The following is a 17,742-nucleotide window of genomic DNA, read 5'->3' on the forward strand; positions in this document are numbered from 1 at the left end:
CTCCCTCCCCATTCCCCACCCCTTGGACCCTTTCCTCTATTGATTTCCCTTTGATTTTCATGGGATCCACCCACATCTTTCTTTTCCTCTCTAGCTTCCACATATGAGAGAAAATACGACCCTTAATTTTATGAGTTTGATTTATTTCACCTAACATAATGATCTCTAGTTCCATCTATTTTCCTGCAGATGTAATGATTTCATTTTTATTTATTGCTGAATAAAATCCCATTGTGTATATATACCACGTTTTCTTTATCTGTTCATCCATTGATGGAAACCTAGGTTGGTTCCATAGTTTGGCTATTGTGAGTTGTGCTGCTGTAATCATGGGTATGCTTGTATCACTATAGTATGATGAATTTAATTCTTCAGGATAAATACTGAGGAGTGGTATAGATGGGTCATAGGTGGTTTATGCCTAGCCTTTGGAGGAACCTCATACTGATTTCCATAGTGGTTATAATAATTTATAATCCCACTAACAGTATAAAAATGTTCCTTTTTATCCACATCCTTTCCAGCATTTATCATTGTTTGTATTCTTGATGACTGCCATTCTGATAGGTGTGACATAAAATCTCAGTGTGGTTTTTTAAAAATAACTTTATGTATGTAGTACAGAGGATCGAACTCAGTGCCTTACACGTGCTAGACAAATGCCCTACCATTGAGCCACAACTTGAGCCTCTCAGTGTAGTTTTGATTTTCATTTCCCTAATTGCTAATGATTTTGAACGTTTTTTTCATATATTTATTGGCCATCTCTATTTCTTCTTTTGAGAAGTCTGTTTAATTCATTTGCCCATTTATTAATTGGGTTATTTGATTTTTTGTTGTAAAGTTTTTGTGTTCTTTATATATTATAGATATTAATTGTCTGTCAGAAGAGTATTCTAGGTTAATATTAATTTGATGGTTATTGATGTCCATTCTGTTTTCTACTACATCTATTACATTTCTATTCAATATCAACTTTTGGGAATCTTTTTTCCCCCAAGACTTAGTCCTACATATTCAAGAAACTTCTCTAGTAACAGAAGTTCTTCAGTAACTATAGAAATGATCCCTTAAGTTTTAGGAATCTTTCTCACACAGTTCCTTTGAAGTATCTTCTTGAACTTCCTTACAGATTTGCAGTAATATTTAAGTTCTGTTTCCTGTATTAACTCTGCTTCAGTGTGAACCACCCCATATGATAGTGGAGCCTTTTTTTGTGTGTGGTAATCTCGAACTGCTCATACATTTGTATATATCTTGACCTTCCAGAACCTCCTCCCTCTCTAGGAATTCCTTTGACCCCCTTGAAAGTGGTGAGAATTAAGGGAAAATATTTTTCCCCAGGAGGCCAGCTGTGAAGGGGATGACAGATGGGACTTCTCTTTGAAGTTGGGGAAAGGCCTCTTAAGTTCCTAAGGCATGGTTGGTGAAGTGGTAGCTCTCTCTTTCTTGGATCCAAGGGAGGCAGCAGTTTAGTGAGTAGGTCAAGTCTCTTAGAGGCGATGGCCAGAGCAGAGCCAGCAGGAAGGGATAGTTCTCTCCTCACATGCTGAGGCTGTTTTTGCAGGATTAGCCTGCTGGGCATCCTCAGATCACCTTACCTTGCTTCTTGCTCCCTGATCTCACCCTGACTCTGAAATTATTAAGGTGCCCCAAACAAGGAGATTGGCACTGGAGGCTTGTAGTCACAAGCACACATTTAGGTAACTACAGAATTCTCTGAAAATTTGTTTGAGTTTACATTGAAATAACTCTCAAAACATTATATCCTATATTTCTTTGATACTGTTGTTACTATCTGCATCTCTGTCTTATGCTGAATCTAGATAGACACAGTGTATGAGGGTTTTTAGGTTTCAGTGTGGCCTGACCTTGATTAAGGTGTGACCAAATTTGGATAGATGTATGATGATTCCTTCCTTTTTTTTCTTTTTTCCTTTTTTTGCAGAAAATAAAAAGCCAGGTAAAGGTTCCAAAGGCTGTAAGAAGGTAAGTTGGCTCCACAATCATATGGGGTGGCTCACACTTAAGGTATGCCCATTATTGGAGATCAGGTCAGTAGATATTGGCTGACTCTGGACAGAGCACCACATTGGAATTAGTAGACCTGGCTTTTGGTGGCCGCAGCAGAGATTCAGCAGCATATATTAAGTTCCCACTATAAGCCATACATTGCTTTTTATGCTTGATTTACGTTGGTCGGGATTATTGTCATTCCCATTTTTAAAAATATAGTTTTAGTTGTAGATAGGCAGAATACCTTTATTTTATTTATTTATTATTGTGTGGTGCTGAGGGTCTCACCCAGTGCCTCACATGTGCTAGGCAAATGCTCTACCACTGAGCTACAACTCCATCTCACTCCCCATTTTTTAAAAGTGCTGAGGATTAAACTCAGGGCATCAGTTCGTGCTGGGAAAGAGCTGTGTTGCTAAGCTATTATCCCCAGCCCTCACATCTGCTTTCTTTATTTATATTTTATGGTATTGGGGATAGAACCCAGGACCTTGTGCCATGATAGGCAAGAGTTCTACCACTGAGCTATACTGCTACCCCAGTTCCATTTAAAAAAAATTTTTAATGTATTTTTTGTGGTACTGGGGATTGAAACCCAGGGACACTATATAACTGAGCCACATCCCAGCCCTTTCTTTTTTTAATATTTTTTAGTTGTAGGCAAACACAATATCTTTATTTTATTTTTATGTGGTGCTGGAGATCAAACTCAGTGCCTCAAGCATGGTAGGCTAGCGCTCTACCTCTGAGCCACAACCCCAGCCCCCATCCCAGCCCTTTCTATTTTTTTTTTTTTTAATTTTGAGACAGGATCTTGCTAAATTGCTGAGGGTTTCTGTAAGTTGTTGGCCTCAAACTTGTTATCTTCTTGCTTTGGCTATCTGAGTAACTGGGATTACAGACATGACCATGCCTGACTACAAACTTTAAACCACCCTCCAGAATCATTTAGGGTGGCTTTAAACAGAATGCTGGGTGCTGCCCCAAAGCTTCTTATTTAGTAGGTCTGGCATGGCATTTAATAATTTGTATTTCTACCAAGTCCCCTGGTGCTGCTGTGGTTGGCCCAGGGACCACATTTTGGGAACTACTTGTCTAGAAAGCTTTTCCCTTGGCCTTGGTAAACCTTTCCAGCTGCCCCTGCCCCCACCACTTTCCTGGAGTTTTTAGTTAGTCCTTGCCTGGGTAAGTAACGGAGGGTCTCTCCTCAGCCAAACAGGCAGTTCTCTAGGGATGAAGCCCTTTGGGCCTACTCCTTTCTTTCCCTCCAGAGCTACAGTCCTCTGAACAAGGTTTAACCTCTGTGGGTGATTTCTTTGGGTTTATTTTCTGTTTGATTTTTTTTTCTTGTGTGGCGACCAGCCTATAAAGCAAAATGGAAAGAAAGCAACTTCAAAAGTGCCCTCCGCTCCCCAGTTTGTTCATTGCAATGATCATGCCAGCCGGGAGGCAGAATTAAAGAAGAAGAGGGTGAGCCCTTCTTTACCTTGGGGGAGGGAGAGGGCCTGTTTTAAATGCTGGATCTGCAGAAGTATTGAGTGGAAGGGTAGAGGTGAGAGATGTTAGGATTCTTGAGGCTGTTTGTGGATGGGGAAAGTGAGGGAGGGAGGTTACCTTGATATAGGATTTAGTGTTTCTGTTTGCTGACTTCCCCCTCATGTCCCGATCCATTACTCTCTGGCTTACATTCCCACTTCTCCATGGAAACCACCCCTGTTGGCTTCCCCAGTGCCAACCTTCATGCCATATTCATGGATAGCTTTTTTCTCTCATCTTAGTAGAATTCTCAGCATTTGAGACCATGCTTTCCTTGAAGCATTCCCGATTTTGACTTTGACATTCCACTCGCCTGAATGTTTCCTTCCTCTTGACCAACCTTTTGCATTTCTCTCTTGCTGCTCTTCTTCCTGCTTTTTTGTGTGCTTGCTTGCTTGTGTGATTTTTGAGACTGGATATCTATGTTGCCCAGAGTATCCTTGAAATCCTGGGCTGAAGGGATCTACCTCCTTTATCCTCCTGAATAGTTGGGAATACAGGCCAGCACCATGGCATCCAGCTTTTACTTCCAACTTTTAAAATGAGGTTATATCCCAGGACCTTGTCCTTTTTTCTTGTCTGGTCTTAAGTGATTCCTCTCTGCTTATAATGCAGTCTCTTAGCTTCACATACCCTCTTTTTCTTTTTCTTATTTATTTATTTATTTATTTTTGTGATACTGGGGATTGAACCTAGGGGTATTCTATGCAATGAGCTACATCCCCAGCCCTTTTTATTTATTTTTAAAAGTATTTTTCTAGTTGTAAATGGGCATAGTATCTTTATTTTATTTATTTTTATGTGGTGCTTGGGGATTGAGCCTAGTATCTCACGCATGCTAGGCAGGCACTCTACCACTGAGCTATAATCCCAGCCTTAACCCTTTTTATTTTTGAGACAAGGTCTTTCTAAGTCACCTAGGCTGGGTTCAATACTTCTGATCCTCCTGTCAGCCTCATGAGTCTCTGGGATTACATGTGTGTGCCACTGTGTCCACTCTCTTTTTTCTCTACCACTATCTCCTTCCCTTCATTTCTCCAATTTCTTCCTCTCAAGTACTCTATTTCCTGCTGTTCTGTCTGCCCTCACTCTGTATCCCAGTTTCTCTTACCTCTGCCATGTAGCACTATTTACTCTGTCATCCATTTCTCTCTTAGTATGTAGATCTAGTCAGCTCTAGTCCTAGCAATCTGTTCACTTGGTAGGTTGAGGAGATGAGGGAGAAGCAGCAGGCTGCCCGGGAGCAAGAGAGACACAGACGCAGGACCATTGAGAGCTACTGTCAGGATGTCCTGAGACGCCAGGAGGAGTTTGAACGCAAGGTAAGAGAGCAGCCTGTGCCCCTGGGTGGGATTAGTGTGGGTTTGCTGTCACACTGCAAAAGGGACAGGAAGGGTGTGAGGTTGTTGGAGGGGAAGAAAGGAATAAGTACAGAGAGGAAAGATTAGGGACAGTGGGGGAGGGTAAAGGGGAGATAAGGGGCCATTTTGAAACTTATTTCTGACTAGGTATCTCTGGAGAGCATCTCTCTCCCAAACTTGAGCCCCAAACTGGGAGTGGTGGTAGGGTTGGGGGCTTGGAAAGGTGTGATGAGTGGAGGGGGTATAAAAGAGGGAGTAAGAGTATAAAGGGGAGGGTTGAGAGAGAGAAGCATATGGGGGGATTTCGTTTTCCTTCTGGGCCTTCTCACTGCTTTTCTGGCATCTGTTCTTGATTCAAACACAGAATATGCAATTACCAACTCCTGATATATAGTGCAGATTTTGGCTTCCCAATTATATATCTACCATAGATTGTTTTCCTCACATCCCTCCCTTACACTCCACTGTGCATGCTCAGGCGTCTGACTGGTGCTCAAGTATATGCATATACATAGCTAAACACATGCACCATGTTGTTCTGTTCATTCTTTTTCCAGTTTTCAACTGTGTGGGTTGGTCAAAGTTACTTTTAGGTGGACTGAGACTGACATGGCTTCCCTAGCCTCCTGTGGTTTCCAAAGCCCTTGAGCATGTACACTTCTGTACTCTGTGTCTTTTCCCCCTTCTCGTCCCTTCTTTCCCCAATCCATTCTCTTTATTTTCTCTTTTAGGAGGAGGTTTTGCAGGAATTAAATATGTTTCCTCAGCTGGATGATGAGGCTACAAGGAAGGCTTATTACAAGGAGTTCCGTAAGGTGCAGGGATCCATTTCTTAAGACCTTTTTGGGAGGGTCCCAATCCATTTTCATTTCTTTTCCATTTCTGATTTTTCCTGACTGAAATGGAGACCTTTTCTTTCATGAGCCTACATGACTACTGTCCACTCTATTCCCTGCCTTCATCCCTCTGTCCTCTGCTGTACAGGTAGTACAATACTCTGATGTGATTCTGGAAGTCCTGGATGCCAGAGACCCATTGGGGTGTCGGTGTTTCCAAATGGAGGAGGCTGTTTTGCGGGCAGAGGGCAACAAGAAGCTGGTCCTGGTCTTGAACAAGATTGGTAGGTGTTTGGCTGGATTGAGTAAGGCAGGGAAGGGGTCAGCCTTCTTGAAAGACTAGCTCATACCAGATATAGATCGAGCAACACATTGGTACTCATAACTGTCATGCCGGGTAGAAATCCTTATTCCAGTTTTCAAAGCCAGGAATATTGTCTGAAGGTACACAAATACATACACACACAAATGAGTGTAATGCAAGGTGGACGTGAAGTCAACCTTTCAGGTCACCATTCTTGCCATTTTTGAGCCATTTTTATGACTTGACAGTCCTGGAGAGCTCTTCTCTTCCCCAAACTGGAACTCAAAGATTGGAGTAAAAGAGCATATGGACTGAGGAATCATCAGGTTTGTGTCTCATCCTACCTGTGTTATTTTCTCTTGAGTTATTAGACAAGTCATGTCACTTCTGAGATCTCCTATTTCTCTGTTTATAAAATGGGTCATGAATGTCCCAACCTGACAGGTTTGTTTGAGGGTTAATGTTTGGTACATGGTCAGTACTTCACAAATGATAGTCTTTCTTGTGATAGTTGTTATTTTTCTTTTTACAGTACTGGAGTTTGAATCCAGGAGTGCTCTACCACTGACTACATCATTAATACTTCTAGAGAGAGAATTTTTGTGCTAGGGGAACACTTTATTAATTTTTGTACCAGGCACTAAACTTATTTTTTAAGGGTACTCTACCACTGAGCTATATCTCCAACCCTTTGAGAGGGAAAACAGTCTTTGGCAGGCCTCTGGCACCTTGGGCACCTTGACTTGGAAGGAGGCCATTTGGGACCAAACAACTAGTTTGCACATTTTTTCCCTGAGCGAACAGTTGCCTTCAGGGAGGGCCAACTGGTCCCGTAGACCAGACTCTCCTTTGTAACTCCCATCTGGAGACTGGGCAGGGACTGACAGAGCCAGTGGAGAGACCTATTGGCAGGAGGTGGCCCTACCCTTCGGTGTTTATGGATATGTCTTTGGAGTGAGCCATGGAGATGATGTTCTCCTTGCCAACCCCATCTGTTCCTATTTTCCCCAGACTTGGTTCCTAAGGAGATTGTGGAGAAGTGGTTGGATTACCTTCGTAATGAGCTGCCAACTGTGGCTTTTAAGGCCAGCACCCAACATCAGGTCAAAAACCTGGTAAGTCTGGGATCAGGGTATCTATCCTTTTTCAGGGTAGCCTAGGACCAGGGTTAGGGAGTTATGATATGGAATGGGTCCTTTATCCCTTTAGTAATTGAACTGTGCCTTCAATGTTGAGCCTTAATTAGGATCCCATTTTTGTGTTTATACATGAAGTGGAGTTTCATTGGTTGTATATTCATATATGAATATAAGAAAGTTATATTTTACTGTTAATCATATCATTAATATAGAAATACATTTTTTATTATGAAAAAGTATTACAGAAACATTGGTTGCTTCTAGAGAGAAAATTTGGGTGCTAGGGGAACTTTTTTTTTTCCAGTTTTGCACCAGGCATTAAACTTAGTTTTTTAATACCTTTATTTTATTTATTTTTTATTTTTGTGTGGTGCTAAGGCTTAAATCCAGTACCCCACACATGCTAGGCAAATATTCTACCACTGAGCCACAAACCCAACCCAGGCATTAAACTTAGTATTTTTTGTAGTGCTGGGAATGGCACCCAGGGCCTTAAGAATGCTAGGCAAGCACTTTACTATTGAGCTACATCCCAGGCCCCTAGTTTACCATTTTTCATTATTATAATCTGTACTTCCACAAATTCCCTTGTACACTCTCCTTGGCATGGAGGCAAGTATTGGTGTGGGTTAGGTACTGAGAAATGGAATCACTGGGTCATACATAGGCTTTGTGCATTTTGCATTTTTCACAACATAGATGGAATTGCTTTCATAATGGCTGTCACAGTTTATCCTCCCACCAGTGGGGTAGATGAATAGGACCCCCTATATCTTTTTTAAATACTGGGTCTTGAACCCAAGATTGTTTCATCCCTAGTCTTCCTATTTTTTTTTTTATTTTGAGACAGGGTCTTACTAAGTTGCTGAGGCTGACTTCAAACTTGCAATCCTCCTTAGCCTCCTGAGTCACTGGGATTATAGGCATACACCACCACACCTGGTTCCCTGTCCCCTTGCCAATACTTAATAGTATTAATGTTTTTATTTTTTTATTTATTTAAAAAATTTTTTATAGATAGACACAGTACCTTTATTTTATTTGATTTTATTTTTATGTGGTGCCAGGGATTGAACCCAGTGCCTCATTCTTGCTAGGCAAGCGCTCTATCACTGAGCCACAACCCCGGCCCCATGTTTTTATTTTTCTATTGTAGGCATGCCCGTTTTTATTCCCAGGGACATGTGATTCTCAAATCAACATTTCCCAAACAGAAATCCCTATATAAACAGGGTTAATCTATGTTGGATTTATTTAGATAACTTTGAACTTTTATGGCTTTGAGAAATATGTTGTCTCATTTATAGTCTTTTGACCTTTTTTTTTTTCACATGTGTTTGTGTGCTGTTAGTGATCAAACCCAGAGTCTTGTGCATGCTAGATAAGCAGTCTACTACTGAGCCCAATTTTGTGGCTGTTTTGAAGGCAAAGATGTTTTGAACAGTTGTATTCCAGCTGGGCATGGTGGTGCAAATTTGTAATCCCAGACAATCAGGAGGCTGAGGCAAGAAGATTGCAAGTTTGAGGCCAAGGCCAGCAATTTATTAAGACTCTGTCTCAAAATTTTAAAAAAACAAATAGGACTGAATGTGCTTCTCAGTGGTATAATGCTCCTGGGTTCAATCCCCAGTACCTCAAAAAACAAACAAATGAAAGAAGAAACCTGTTGTGTTACATTTGTATTCTACCTTAAGGATATGCCAGATAGGCTTTTTGAACCTATTTCTTATTGATGGATGTTTAGTTTAATTCTAACTTTGTGGCACTAGAAACAATGTTGGGGTGAGTAAGGGATGAAGAAAAGGAGGAAAGGCATTCTGGGCAGAGGAGGTGGTGTTAGGAATAAAGATGTGGAGGCTGGGATGGCCTTGTCTTGTGTGAGGTGTCAAGGGAATGTAGTCTTTGGTTCAGTCACCTCCTCATCCCTGTAGAGGCAAGGAGGGCAGGCATTCTTGTTGTGCACATGAGGCCTAGAGAAGGGAAGCAGGCTTTGCTTGCAATAGGCCTATGAGAGGTAGAACTGGAACTCAAACGTGACTTGTCTAGAGCCAGGATGCCACCCTGCCCCCTTCTATGGGAAGCAAGAAACATGTGAAGTCAGAAGCAGAGACAAGAGAAATCTGGAGATGCAAAGACAGTGGAGGGGAGTGGTAAAGAGTAGGTGTTCAGTACCTGTCTGAGAAGTCCTCTGTTTTAGGCTGAGGAGTTTGATGATCACAGGGACTTCCTGAATGTTTCCCTCTAAGTTGAAAATCTGGACTCAGATTTCATCTGCTACCTGATGCCTCTTCTGTAATAGCCCTTATTTTCCAGAATCGGTGTAATGTGCCAGTGGATCAAGCCCCTGAATCGCTGCTAAAAAGCAAAGCTTGCTTTGGAGCTGAAAATCTCATGAGGGTTCTGGGAAACTATTGCCGCCTGGGTGAAGTACGCACCCACATCCGTGTGGGTGTCGTGGGTAAGGCATGGTGAACAGTCTTGGGGTCTAGGTTCCTTCTTTGAAGAGGGATTTCATTGGGGAAAATATGCCTTTTGGGGGAAGAAGGGAGTGGTTCAGAAAGGGTTTTCTGAGCTGTAATTTGGATAGGTGGACATGGAAAAGCACGTTCATAGTCACCACAGTTTATTGAATGTTAGAACCATGGACCACATACATAGTGCCAATCTTGGAATTGTTATCATCTCATCTTGTCAGAGCTGTGGGAAGGAGGTGTTACTCTCTCTCTTTTATAGATGAGGACACTGAAACCCAGAAAAAGGGGGAAAAAAAAAAGACTTGTGGAGTTAGCCCAGTGCAAGACAAGGCAGGGCTGAGTTTTAATCCTGAGCTTTTATGGAACCCAGGGTACTAAGGGAAGGATCATGGGAAGGGACTAGGGAAATCATGAGAGACAAATGAAGACAGATCATCAGGCAGAGAAAGTAAAGCCAAGATAGAGAAATGGAGAGAGAGTTGGACAGTTGAGAATGTATAGATACATATACTTGAATAGACAGAGGAAGATGCAGAAAAATAAAACAGGAAGGCCAGATGGCAGGGTTGGTGGAGAATGAAAGAATTAGACAAATTTAAATGACAGAGGGATGCAGAGAGAGAGAGGGATATAATGACCAAAAAGAAATACCAAAAGGGACATTGAGTTAGATTTGTGTGTACAGAAACCTACAGAGGGAGGCATAGAAAGGATAAGGACACCCCATGTATATAGAGTGCAGACATCATACCCAAAGAAAGAACATTCAGGGATGAAGGCAGACTCAAAGAGAGATATATAGACACAAAGAAACACACACACACACAGACTTGAGTACACATATATATCCGTAAACACACACACACACATATACCTACATGTGTGGAATCTTGTACACACTCAGCAGATGCACATCTGGAGACAGAGGGGCCAATGCATGCAGACCAAGCCTTTTCCACATGTACTCACCCCAACTCTGTTCTCTTAAAGCAAATAGAGTCATAGGGTAACACTCATGTGCCTAGATACACTATAACCCTCTAACACAATCTAGAGTCATCGGGAGAGAGATACATGAACATGTCTATGATGAGACAGATATATTCATGTATCTCTCTCCCGATGAGACAGATTGTATGTGTAGAGAGAGAAACACACACAAACACACATAGGCTTAGGGAGATACCTGCAGAGATAAAAAGAGTTACAATGAAACACATTCAGGAAGCAAATATGTAGAGGAACTCATAGAGAGGAGGCTTCCATGTCTTTAGCCCCTTCTAATTTTGGACCATCCTCTGATTCTTACTCTGGGCATGGGAGTCTCTAATAGCCATCATTTACCTGATTCACCTTAGGTATGGTCAGAAGGAGGCTGACAGAAGTTAGCATAGAAGGAATTACAAAGAGGCAGAATTGGTGGGGTGTAGAGAATCAGAAAGAACTATGGCCAGAATGAGAAATAGATGCTTAGATACAAACATACACAGAAAAAGAAAAAGAGATGCTAGAGAAATAGACTGGGAGAGAGACCAAAAAAAAAAAAAAAAAAAAAAGCACAAAACAGTCATATTTTGGAATGAGAAAATCACTAAGAGAGGTGTATAGAAACCAAAGCACATATATGAGAGAGTAGTCTACATATGTAAATTCATGCACATGCAGAGAGAATGGTGAGAATGAGAGACCCAGGGAGGAAGAAACAAGCTATTCACAGGCTGAGAGCAGTTCACAGGTGCCTAAATACCAAAAAAAAAAAAAAAAAAAAAATCACAAGAAAAGACAGCTGCACAAAGAGACTGGTATCTGGAGAGAACCCCCTTATCCCCCGGGGCAATTACACAGCAGAACAGATGGCCCTGTGTTTTACAGACGTTTCTTGATGTCCACCTTCTGTTGCATTGGGCCTGTGAGGCCTTGAATTGAGCTCCTCTCCAGGCTGGTTGTGGGTAGGAGGTGGATGTCACATCTAGAGAGAAGAACACATTTACTGAGCATGTCCACAAAAGGAAGAGAGGAAGAAAGGCCTTGTAAGGGTCTTGATCAGAGCTTAGAGTGGGAAGGCAGGAGGCCAGGCTCTGTTTTTGGCTTCTCCATGGCCTGATCACTGCTCCTGCCAGGCTTCCCTCACAGAGTCTGACTTGATGTTCCTGAGGGTCATTTCTACCCTGAGTCATCTGCTGCTACTTTCTAGGCCTTCCCAATGTTGGGAAGAGCAGCCTGATCAATAGCCTGAAGCGCAGCCGTGCATGCAGTGTGGGAGCCGTTCCTGGGGTTACCAAGTAAGCACCTGCTCCTCTACTTCACAACTTCTTAACACTAAAGTTCCCTCAAACTCCTATTCCTTCAGCCTTATCCCTTTCCTAATTTTGTACAATCCTCTGATTCTTTTCCTGGGCGTGGGAGTCCCTCATTTTCCTAGTACCCCCAGGTGTGGTACAGGCACCCTGCTGGGTCCTTCTCATTAGTTCCTCATAAGAACAATGCAAGATTGGGCTACTCGTGAGTTGCTCCGGTGCATAGATGGAGCAACTGAAACCCAGAGAGTCAGAAGCATACTTATGGTTCTGCAGCCTGGTCCCCAATGGCAGACGCTGAATTTTAGAATCAGCCCAAGGTCTATAGGGCCCCAGACCCCACCAGCCCTACATTTTTCAGCTTCTGTAAGACACCTTCTCCTTGCTCCTTTATCCCCTCCCCCACCTCTCCAGGCTCAACCTTTATGATTAAATGTCAAGCACATGCAGTTTTTTCTTCTCTCCCACCCCAGATTCATGCAGGAGGTCTACCTAGACAAGTTCATCAGGCTGCTGGATGCTCCAGGCATTGTCCCAGGACCCAACTCCGAGGTGGGCACTATTTTGCGTAACTGCATCCATGTGCAGAAGCTGGCAGATCCTGTGACCCCAGTGGAGACCATTTTACAGCGCTGCAACCTGGAAGAGGTACACAGCAGGTCCCCTGGTGGATGCCCTACCCTACCCACTCCAAGAACTATTTTTTTCTTCCTAATGACTTCTTTTTTTCCTTCCTAAACCAGATTTCCAACTACTATGGAGTTTCTGGGTTCCAGACCACTGAGCACTTTCTAACTGCAGTGGCCCACCGCTTGGGAAAGAAGAAGAAGGGAGGCTTATACAGTCAGGAGCAGGCTGCTAAAGCTGTCCTAGCTGACTGGGTGAGGTGAGGAAGGGACTGAGCATGAGGCCTGCTGGGAGTCTGGCTCTACAATAGCTCATCTGTGTTTATCACAGCTGGTGTGGCTACCTGTCCTCTATCCCAAGGCAGGGGAAAACCAAGGCACGAGGGCATGTTGTGCTTGGGACTTTGTGCCAGTGATTATCGAGCAACTCATCCTATTGTTCAGAAGCCACTCTGCGTTTTCTTGTCCCTTACTGTTTCTGGCTTTTGAACTCATCCTCTTTTTGATTGATCATTATTTCTCTCAATGACCATCATCAATTTCCTTCCACCTCTCAATGCAGTGGAAAGATCAGCTTCTATACACCACCACCACCCACCCACACTCTACCAGCCCACTTGAGTGCTGAGATTGTTAAGGAAATGACTGAGGTCTTTGACATTGAAGATACTGAGCAGGCCAATGAAGACACCATGGAATGTAAGTATGGATAACTGGTTGTACTTGGTCTTCTCCTGATGGTGCCACACAGACCTGATGGCAGATCCCACTTACAATCTCCTCTTCCCTGGTTCTACTACTTGTGTTTTGTATAAGTTTAACAAGCTCAGCCTAATTTCTTTTCCTGCAAGGTAGAGAATTGTAATCTGGGCCAGGGGGTGGTGGTGGTGGTGATGGTTGTGAGCTTTTGTTAGGTGCAAATTCTTATCTCTTGGGACCTGGCCTGGAGTGGGTTTAGATGTTCCTTTCAAAAGCCCTTTGTCTACTGTTGCTATAGGCTTTTCCACCACCATGGCAAATGTATTCCTAGGCTTTCCTTCTTAATGCCCATTGGCTGGTGAGGTGTCTAATTCACAAAATGGTAATGTTTGCCAAAAGGCACATAGACAGTGGCATGCAAAGGTAGCCTTGGAACCAGCTCTACTGCCCTGTTATCTAAGATACCCAGCTCTGAGTAGCTAGGTGGCTGAAAGGTTGAACTGCCTGCATTCAGTCCAAGCTTTGTTTCTTATTAGCTATATGAGGCTGAACAGTTATTTCACTTCTCCCTGTATCAATGATGTCATCTGTAAAATGGTGACAACAGCACCCATGGTAAGTGATTGTAAGGATTTATTTACTGTGTAAAAGATAGCTAGGGAATGTAGCTCAGTGGCTTAGTGTGCTCACAGCCCTGGGTTCAATGCTTAGCACACGAGAAAGGAAAAGACATGTAGAACAGTAATTTGCATATAGTAAATAAATCCTTAGTAAATTTTAGCTATTATTAAGGTGACTTTATTATTAAAGTGTGACTTTCAGAAACTTTTTAGAAAGTTTCTTTTCACAAGACACTACCCTCTGAAGCCCTGGCTTTGTGGCTCTGGCCTCTTTCTGTATCCAGTCCCAAGACTCCCTGGACCCTTGTGTAGACACTGTGAGGTAGTTGAGAATGTCTTGGTAACCTAGCTTCTGGTATCTGTTTCTCTTGGAGGGTCAGATATTTTCTTCTCTGGGTTTTCTAATTTCCTTTTATTACAAATGAGGACAAGAGAACTTGTTTACTTCCTTGTTTATTCTCCCTGTGGCTTTAGGCAGGTCACCCTCCCCCTTTCTGAACTTTAGTTTTCACTTCTCTCCGGGGGAACTTGAGAGGGATGGGAGATCATGTTTTCAGGATGATGCTTGACTCTTGATGGGTATGAGGACAAGTGGGGCTTCATCACTGAGAGTACATTTAGGCAAAAGATTGAAGTCTGGGACATAGAGAAGAGGGTGGGGGAGAGCTTAGTAGTGAAGCATTTTTGGATGAGTTGGTCCTAGTACTGGATCTTAAAGGGTGAGTAGGAACTAGGAAGAATGGAATGGGGGCAGAACTATAGGAGGTATGAGGATAGTGTGGCACAAGGCAGTTGGCACATCTGAGATTACAGTGGAGACCAACTCCAGACAATGGGCCAGAAGAAACAGAGTCCTGGTCCTAGGGAGGTAATCCTGGTAGCTTCCAGTTATAGAGCAACATCATGGTTGGGTTAAACAATAATAGGGCTCCTCTGCCATGTCTCACAGTAGCCCTCTGTGTATAGGGCTTGTGAAATTTCTATTTTTCAGATTAGCAAGCCAAGACTCTGAGGCCAGCCCCCAGTAGGCGAATGTCATATTATAAAACTCATGCTTTTAATCATTCTTCATGTAGCCTTTTAGTAGGACTGAGAAGCTTCTCCCCCACTTGACTTCCCTGAGCAGCATCCACATGTCCTTTCTGCTAACACCTGACCAAGGGGCTGACAGCAGAGAGGAGCAAGGATCCTGATGATGGTTTTGGTTCTGTTAAAGGCTTGGCCACCGGAGAATCAGATGAGCTGTTGGGCGACACAGACCCGCTCGAAATGGAGATTAAGTGGCTTCATTCTCCGATGGTGAAAATAGCAGATGCCATTGAAAATAAAACCACCGTATATAAGGTACTTTTCCTCTTTCTTCATGGCAACCCTTTCCTTTACCCACATTCTAGAAAGGGGTCAGTCTGTCTTGCCTAGCTCCTACAAGGTGGGTGTGAGTGGTTCATATACTCCCTGTGGGTTCCTGGATGCCTGACCTGGTGTGTCTTTTGCCAAATGATAATAGGTCTAAGGAGAAGAAATATAATCTTCCAAGCTTTTTTCCCAGACCTGGTTCTAGTCCATAGAACAGGTATTACTATTTAGTCACTCAATTGTTTTAAGTTGCAAATGACTTTTCTTTCTCCCACTTAGTACCCAAGATGCTATAACTGTCAGTCAGCAAGTCCTATGGTTTTTTCCCTTCAAAATCTCTTTGAGAATCTGTCAATTTCCCTTTGTTTCTACCATTTCCATAACTCTAGAGTAAACATCCAGTCCTCAACTCACCTAGACATATGCCCCAGGTCTGTTTTTTATGGCCTAGTCCGACCATGTTAACCTCCTCTGATTAAATGCCGTTCATGGCTCCCTAGCACCTACAGAATTAGGTTCTTATATCTGAGTTCTGTTATTCAAGACTTGCATGGCATGACTCTAGGTGGTTTTTTCCAGCCTCTTTTTCTTCCAGTTCCCTCATCTCTGCATTTCAGAAAGACATCTTCACTCTGATGAGAGGCACATGGAGTATTGGCAGGGATGGGAAAGGGGGTGGGGTGAAGGTTGAAGACAGCATGGTTCTAAGAGCCCTCATCTATACTGTTTGTGGGTTAGAGAAGAGGGATATAGCTCATTTATAAAGTACCCCAGGGTTTAATCCCCAGTACCACCACTTAAAAAGTTGCTTAAGTCTTTGCTAAATTGCTGAGGCTGGACTTGAACTTGCTATCCTCCTGCCTTAGCCTCTCAAGGTGCTGGGGTTGCTGGGATTACAGGGATGTACCATTGTTGTGCACAACTTTTTTTTTTTTTTTAATTTTGAGACAGGGTCTTCCCAAGTTGTTGAGGTTGACCTTGACTTTACTATATTCTTGCCTCAACCTCCCGGGTCACTGGGATTAGTGGTGTGCACCACTGCACCTGCCTTCAAAGGGATTTTCACCTCTGTTGTGCTTATTAATTTTTTTCTTTTTTAAAATTTTTAAAATAGGTAATGCAAATCATATTTTAAAATTTAAAAGGTACTAAAAGCTATCCAGCAAGAAGTAAATCTTTCTCTTGTTTCTGTGTCTCAGCCACCCTGTTCCTTTCTTGGAGCCAGTCACTATTAGACTTTTGGATGTCTTTTCAGAGCTATTCCATATTTATATGTGCACATATACCCACACAAGCAGTTACAGATAACTATTTTAATGCTGTTCATATAGTTCTGCATTTTACTTGATTCATGTACAAATTCATCTTGGAGATTGTTCCACATGCTTAATTTCAGGAGCTGTCTTTTATTTTTATGGTTATATATCTGGAAGGGTTTCTTAAGCAGGGAAATGACATAGGCAGGTTTGTATATTAGAACATTAATAATAAAGAAAGGGGCCACCATAGGGCATGCAGTCAGTCCAAGGAGGAAACCATAGTCTCTAGTTAGTCTGGAAGAGAATTTGTGGTCTCCAGCTGTGAAGGAATCACACTATTCTTGTTTTCACGGTTTCCCGTTGCTTAAAGGGAAAATCAGTGTAAAGTTGTAATATTTTTCACTGAGTTCCTAAGCTCTAGAACACACCCTTTTTTTCCTCAGAAACCTGAAAGGGTTCCCTGGTATACTGCATCGTGAATAGTGCTTCTGCCCTCAACCCAAGTGGTGCGGTGTGATAGCTTTACTCAGTCCCATCTCTTGCCTTTTCCTTGCTACAGGGAAGTGGGTGGTCATATGCATGGGCTCTGGAGCTAGTCTGCTTAGGTTCTAATTTACTCCACTGCATGTTAGATGTGTGACCTCATGTGCTTTGTTTGTCATAACATTGTTAGAAGGATTAAGTTAATTAACACGTATATACAGAGGGGTGAATATAGTCACATATGATGCCTCACAATGGGGAGATGTTCTGAGAGATGCATTGTTAGGTGATTTTTATGGTTGTACAAATATCCAGGAATGTACTTAAACTAAGACACACACACACTCACACACTCACATGTATATTCATATATGAACTTAGAATGGTACTGGGCATATAATAAACTTTCTGTTAATACTGGCTTGTAGTACTTACATACATCTTTCACTCCTGCCACTCCCATTCCCCATTCCCTTTTTGGTGCCCCCCAAGTATGCTCTGTGCTTTTCCAGTGTTTAGTTAGCAATGACCCTTTGGGCATGGTTGTGTATGCCTGTAATCCTAGTGACTCTGGATGCTGAGATAGGAGGACAGCTTTGGTAACCTGGCGAGAACCTGTCTCAAAAAGGTCAGGGATACAGCTCATTTATAAAGTAATATATATATTACTTTATAATATATAATATACCAGGGTTCAATCCCCAGTACCACCACCAAAAAAAAAAAAAAAAAACCC

At 42.5% G+C, this 17,742-nt stretch overlaps 1 protein-coding gene across 1 annotated transcript in view; it reads left to right on the forward strand.

The window, feature by feature from the left end:
- Positions 1-17,742, forward strand: part of Gnl3l (G protein nucleolar 3 like) — a 34,910-nt gene that overhangs the window by 11,305 nt on the left and 5,863 nt on the right. The window contains exons 3-14 of the mRNA XM_015506538.2: positions 1,949-1,989; positions 3,379-3,486; positions 4,758-4,874; positions 5,645-5,728; positions 5,898-6,033; positions 7,065-7,168; positions 9,506-9,650; positions 11,861-11,948; positions 12,437-12,611; positions 12,707-12,849; positions 13,152-13,288; positions 15,125-15,252. Coding sequence (XP_015362024.1) covers positions 1,949-1,989; positions 3,379-3,486; positions 4,758-4,874; positions 5,645-5,728; positions 5,898-6,033; positions 7,065-7,168; positions 9,506-9,650; positions 11,861-11,948; positions 12,437-12,611; positions 12,707-12,849; positions 13,152-13,288; positions 15,125-15,252 — 1,406 coding nt within the window. The remainder of the gene's footprint in view (positions 1-1,948; positions 1,990-3,378; positions 3,487-4,757; positions 4,875-5,644; positions 5,729-5,897; positions 6,034-7,064; positions 7,169-9,505; positions 9,651-11,860; positions 11,949-12,436; positions 12,612-12,706; positions 12,850-13,151; positions 13,289-15,124; positions 15,253-17,742) is intronic.

This window comes from Marmota marmota, unplaced genomic scaffold (genome assembly GCF_001458135.2).
Source record: "Marmota marmota marmota unplaced genomic scaffold, marMar, whole genome shotgun sequence".
NCBI classification, from domain to species: domain Eukaryota; kingdom Metazoa; phylum Chordata; class Mammalia; order Rodentia; family Sciuridae; genus Marmota; species Marmota marmota.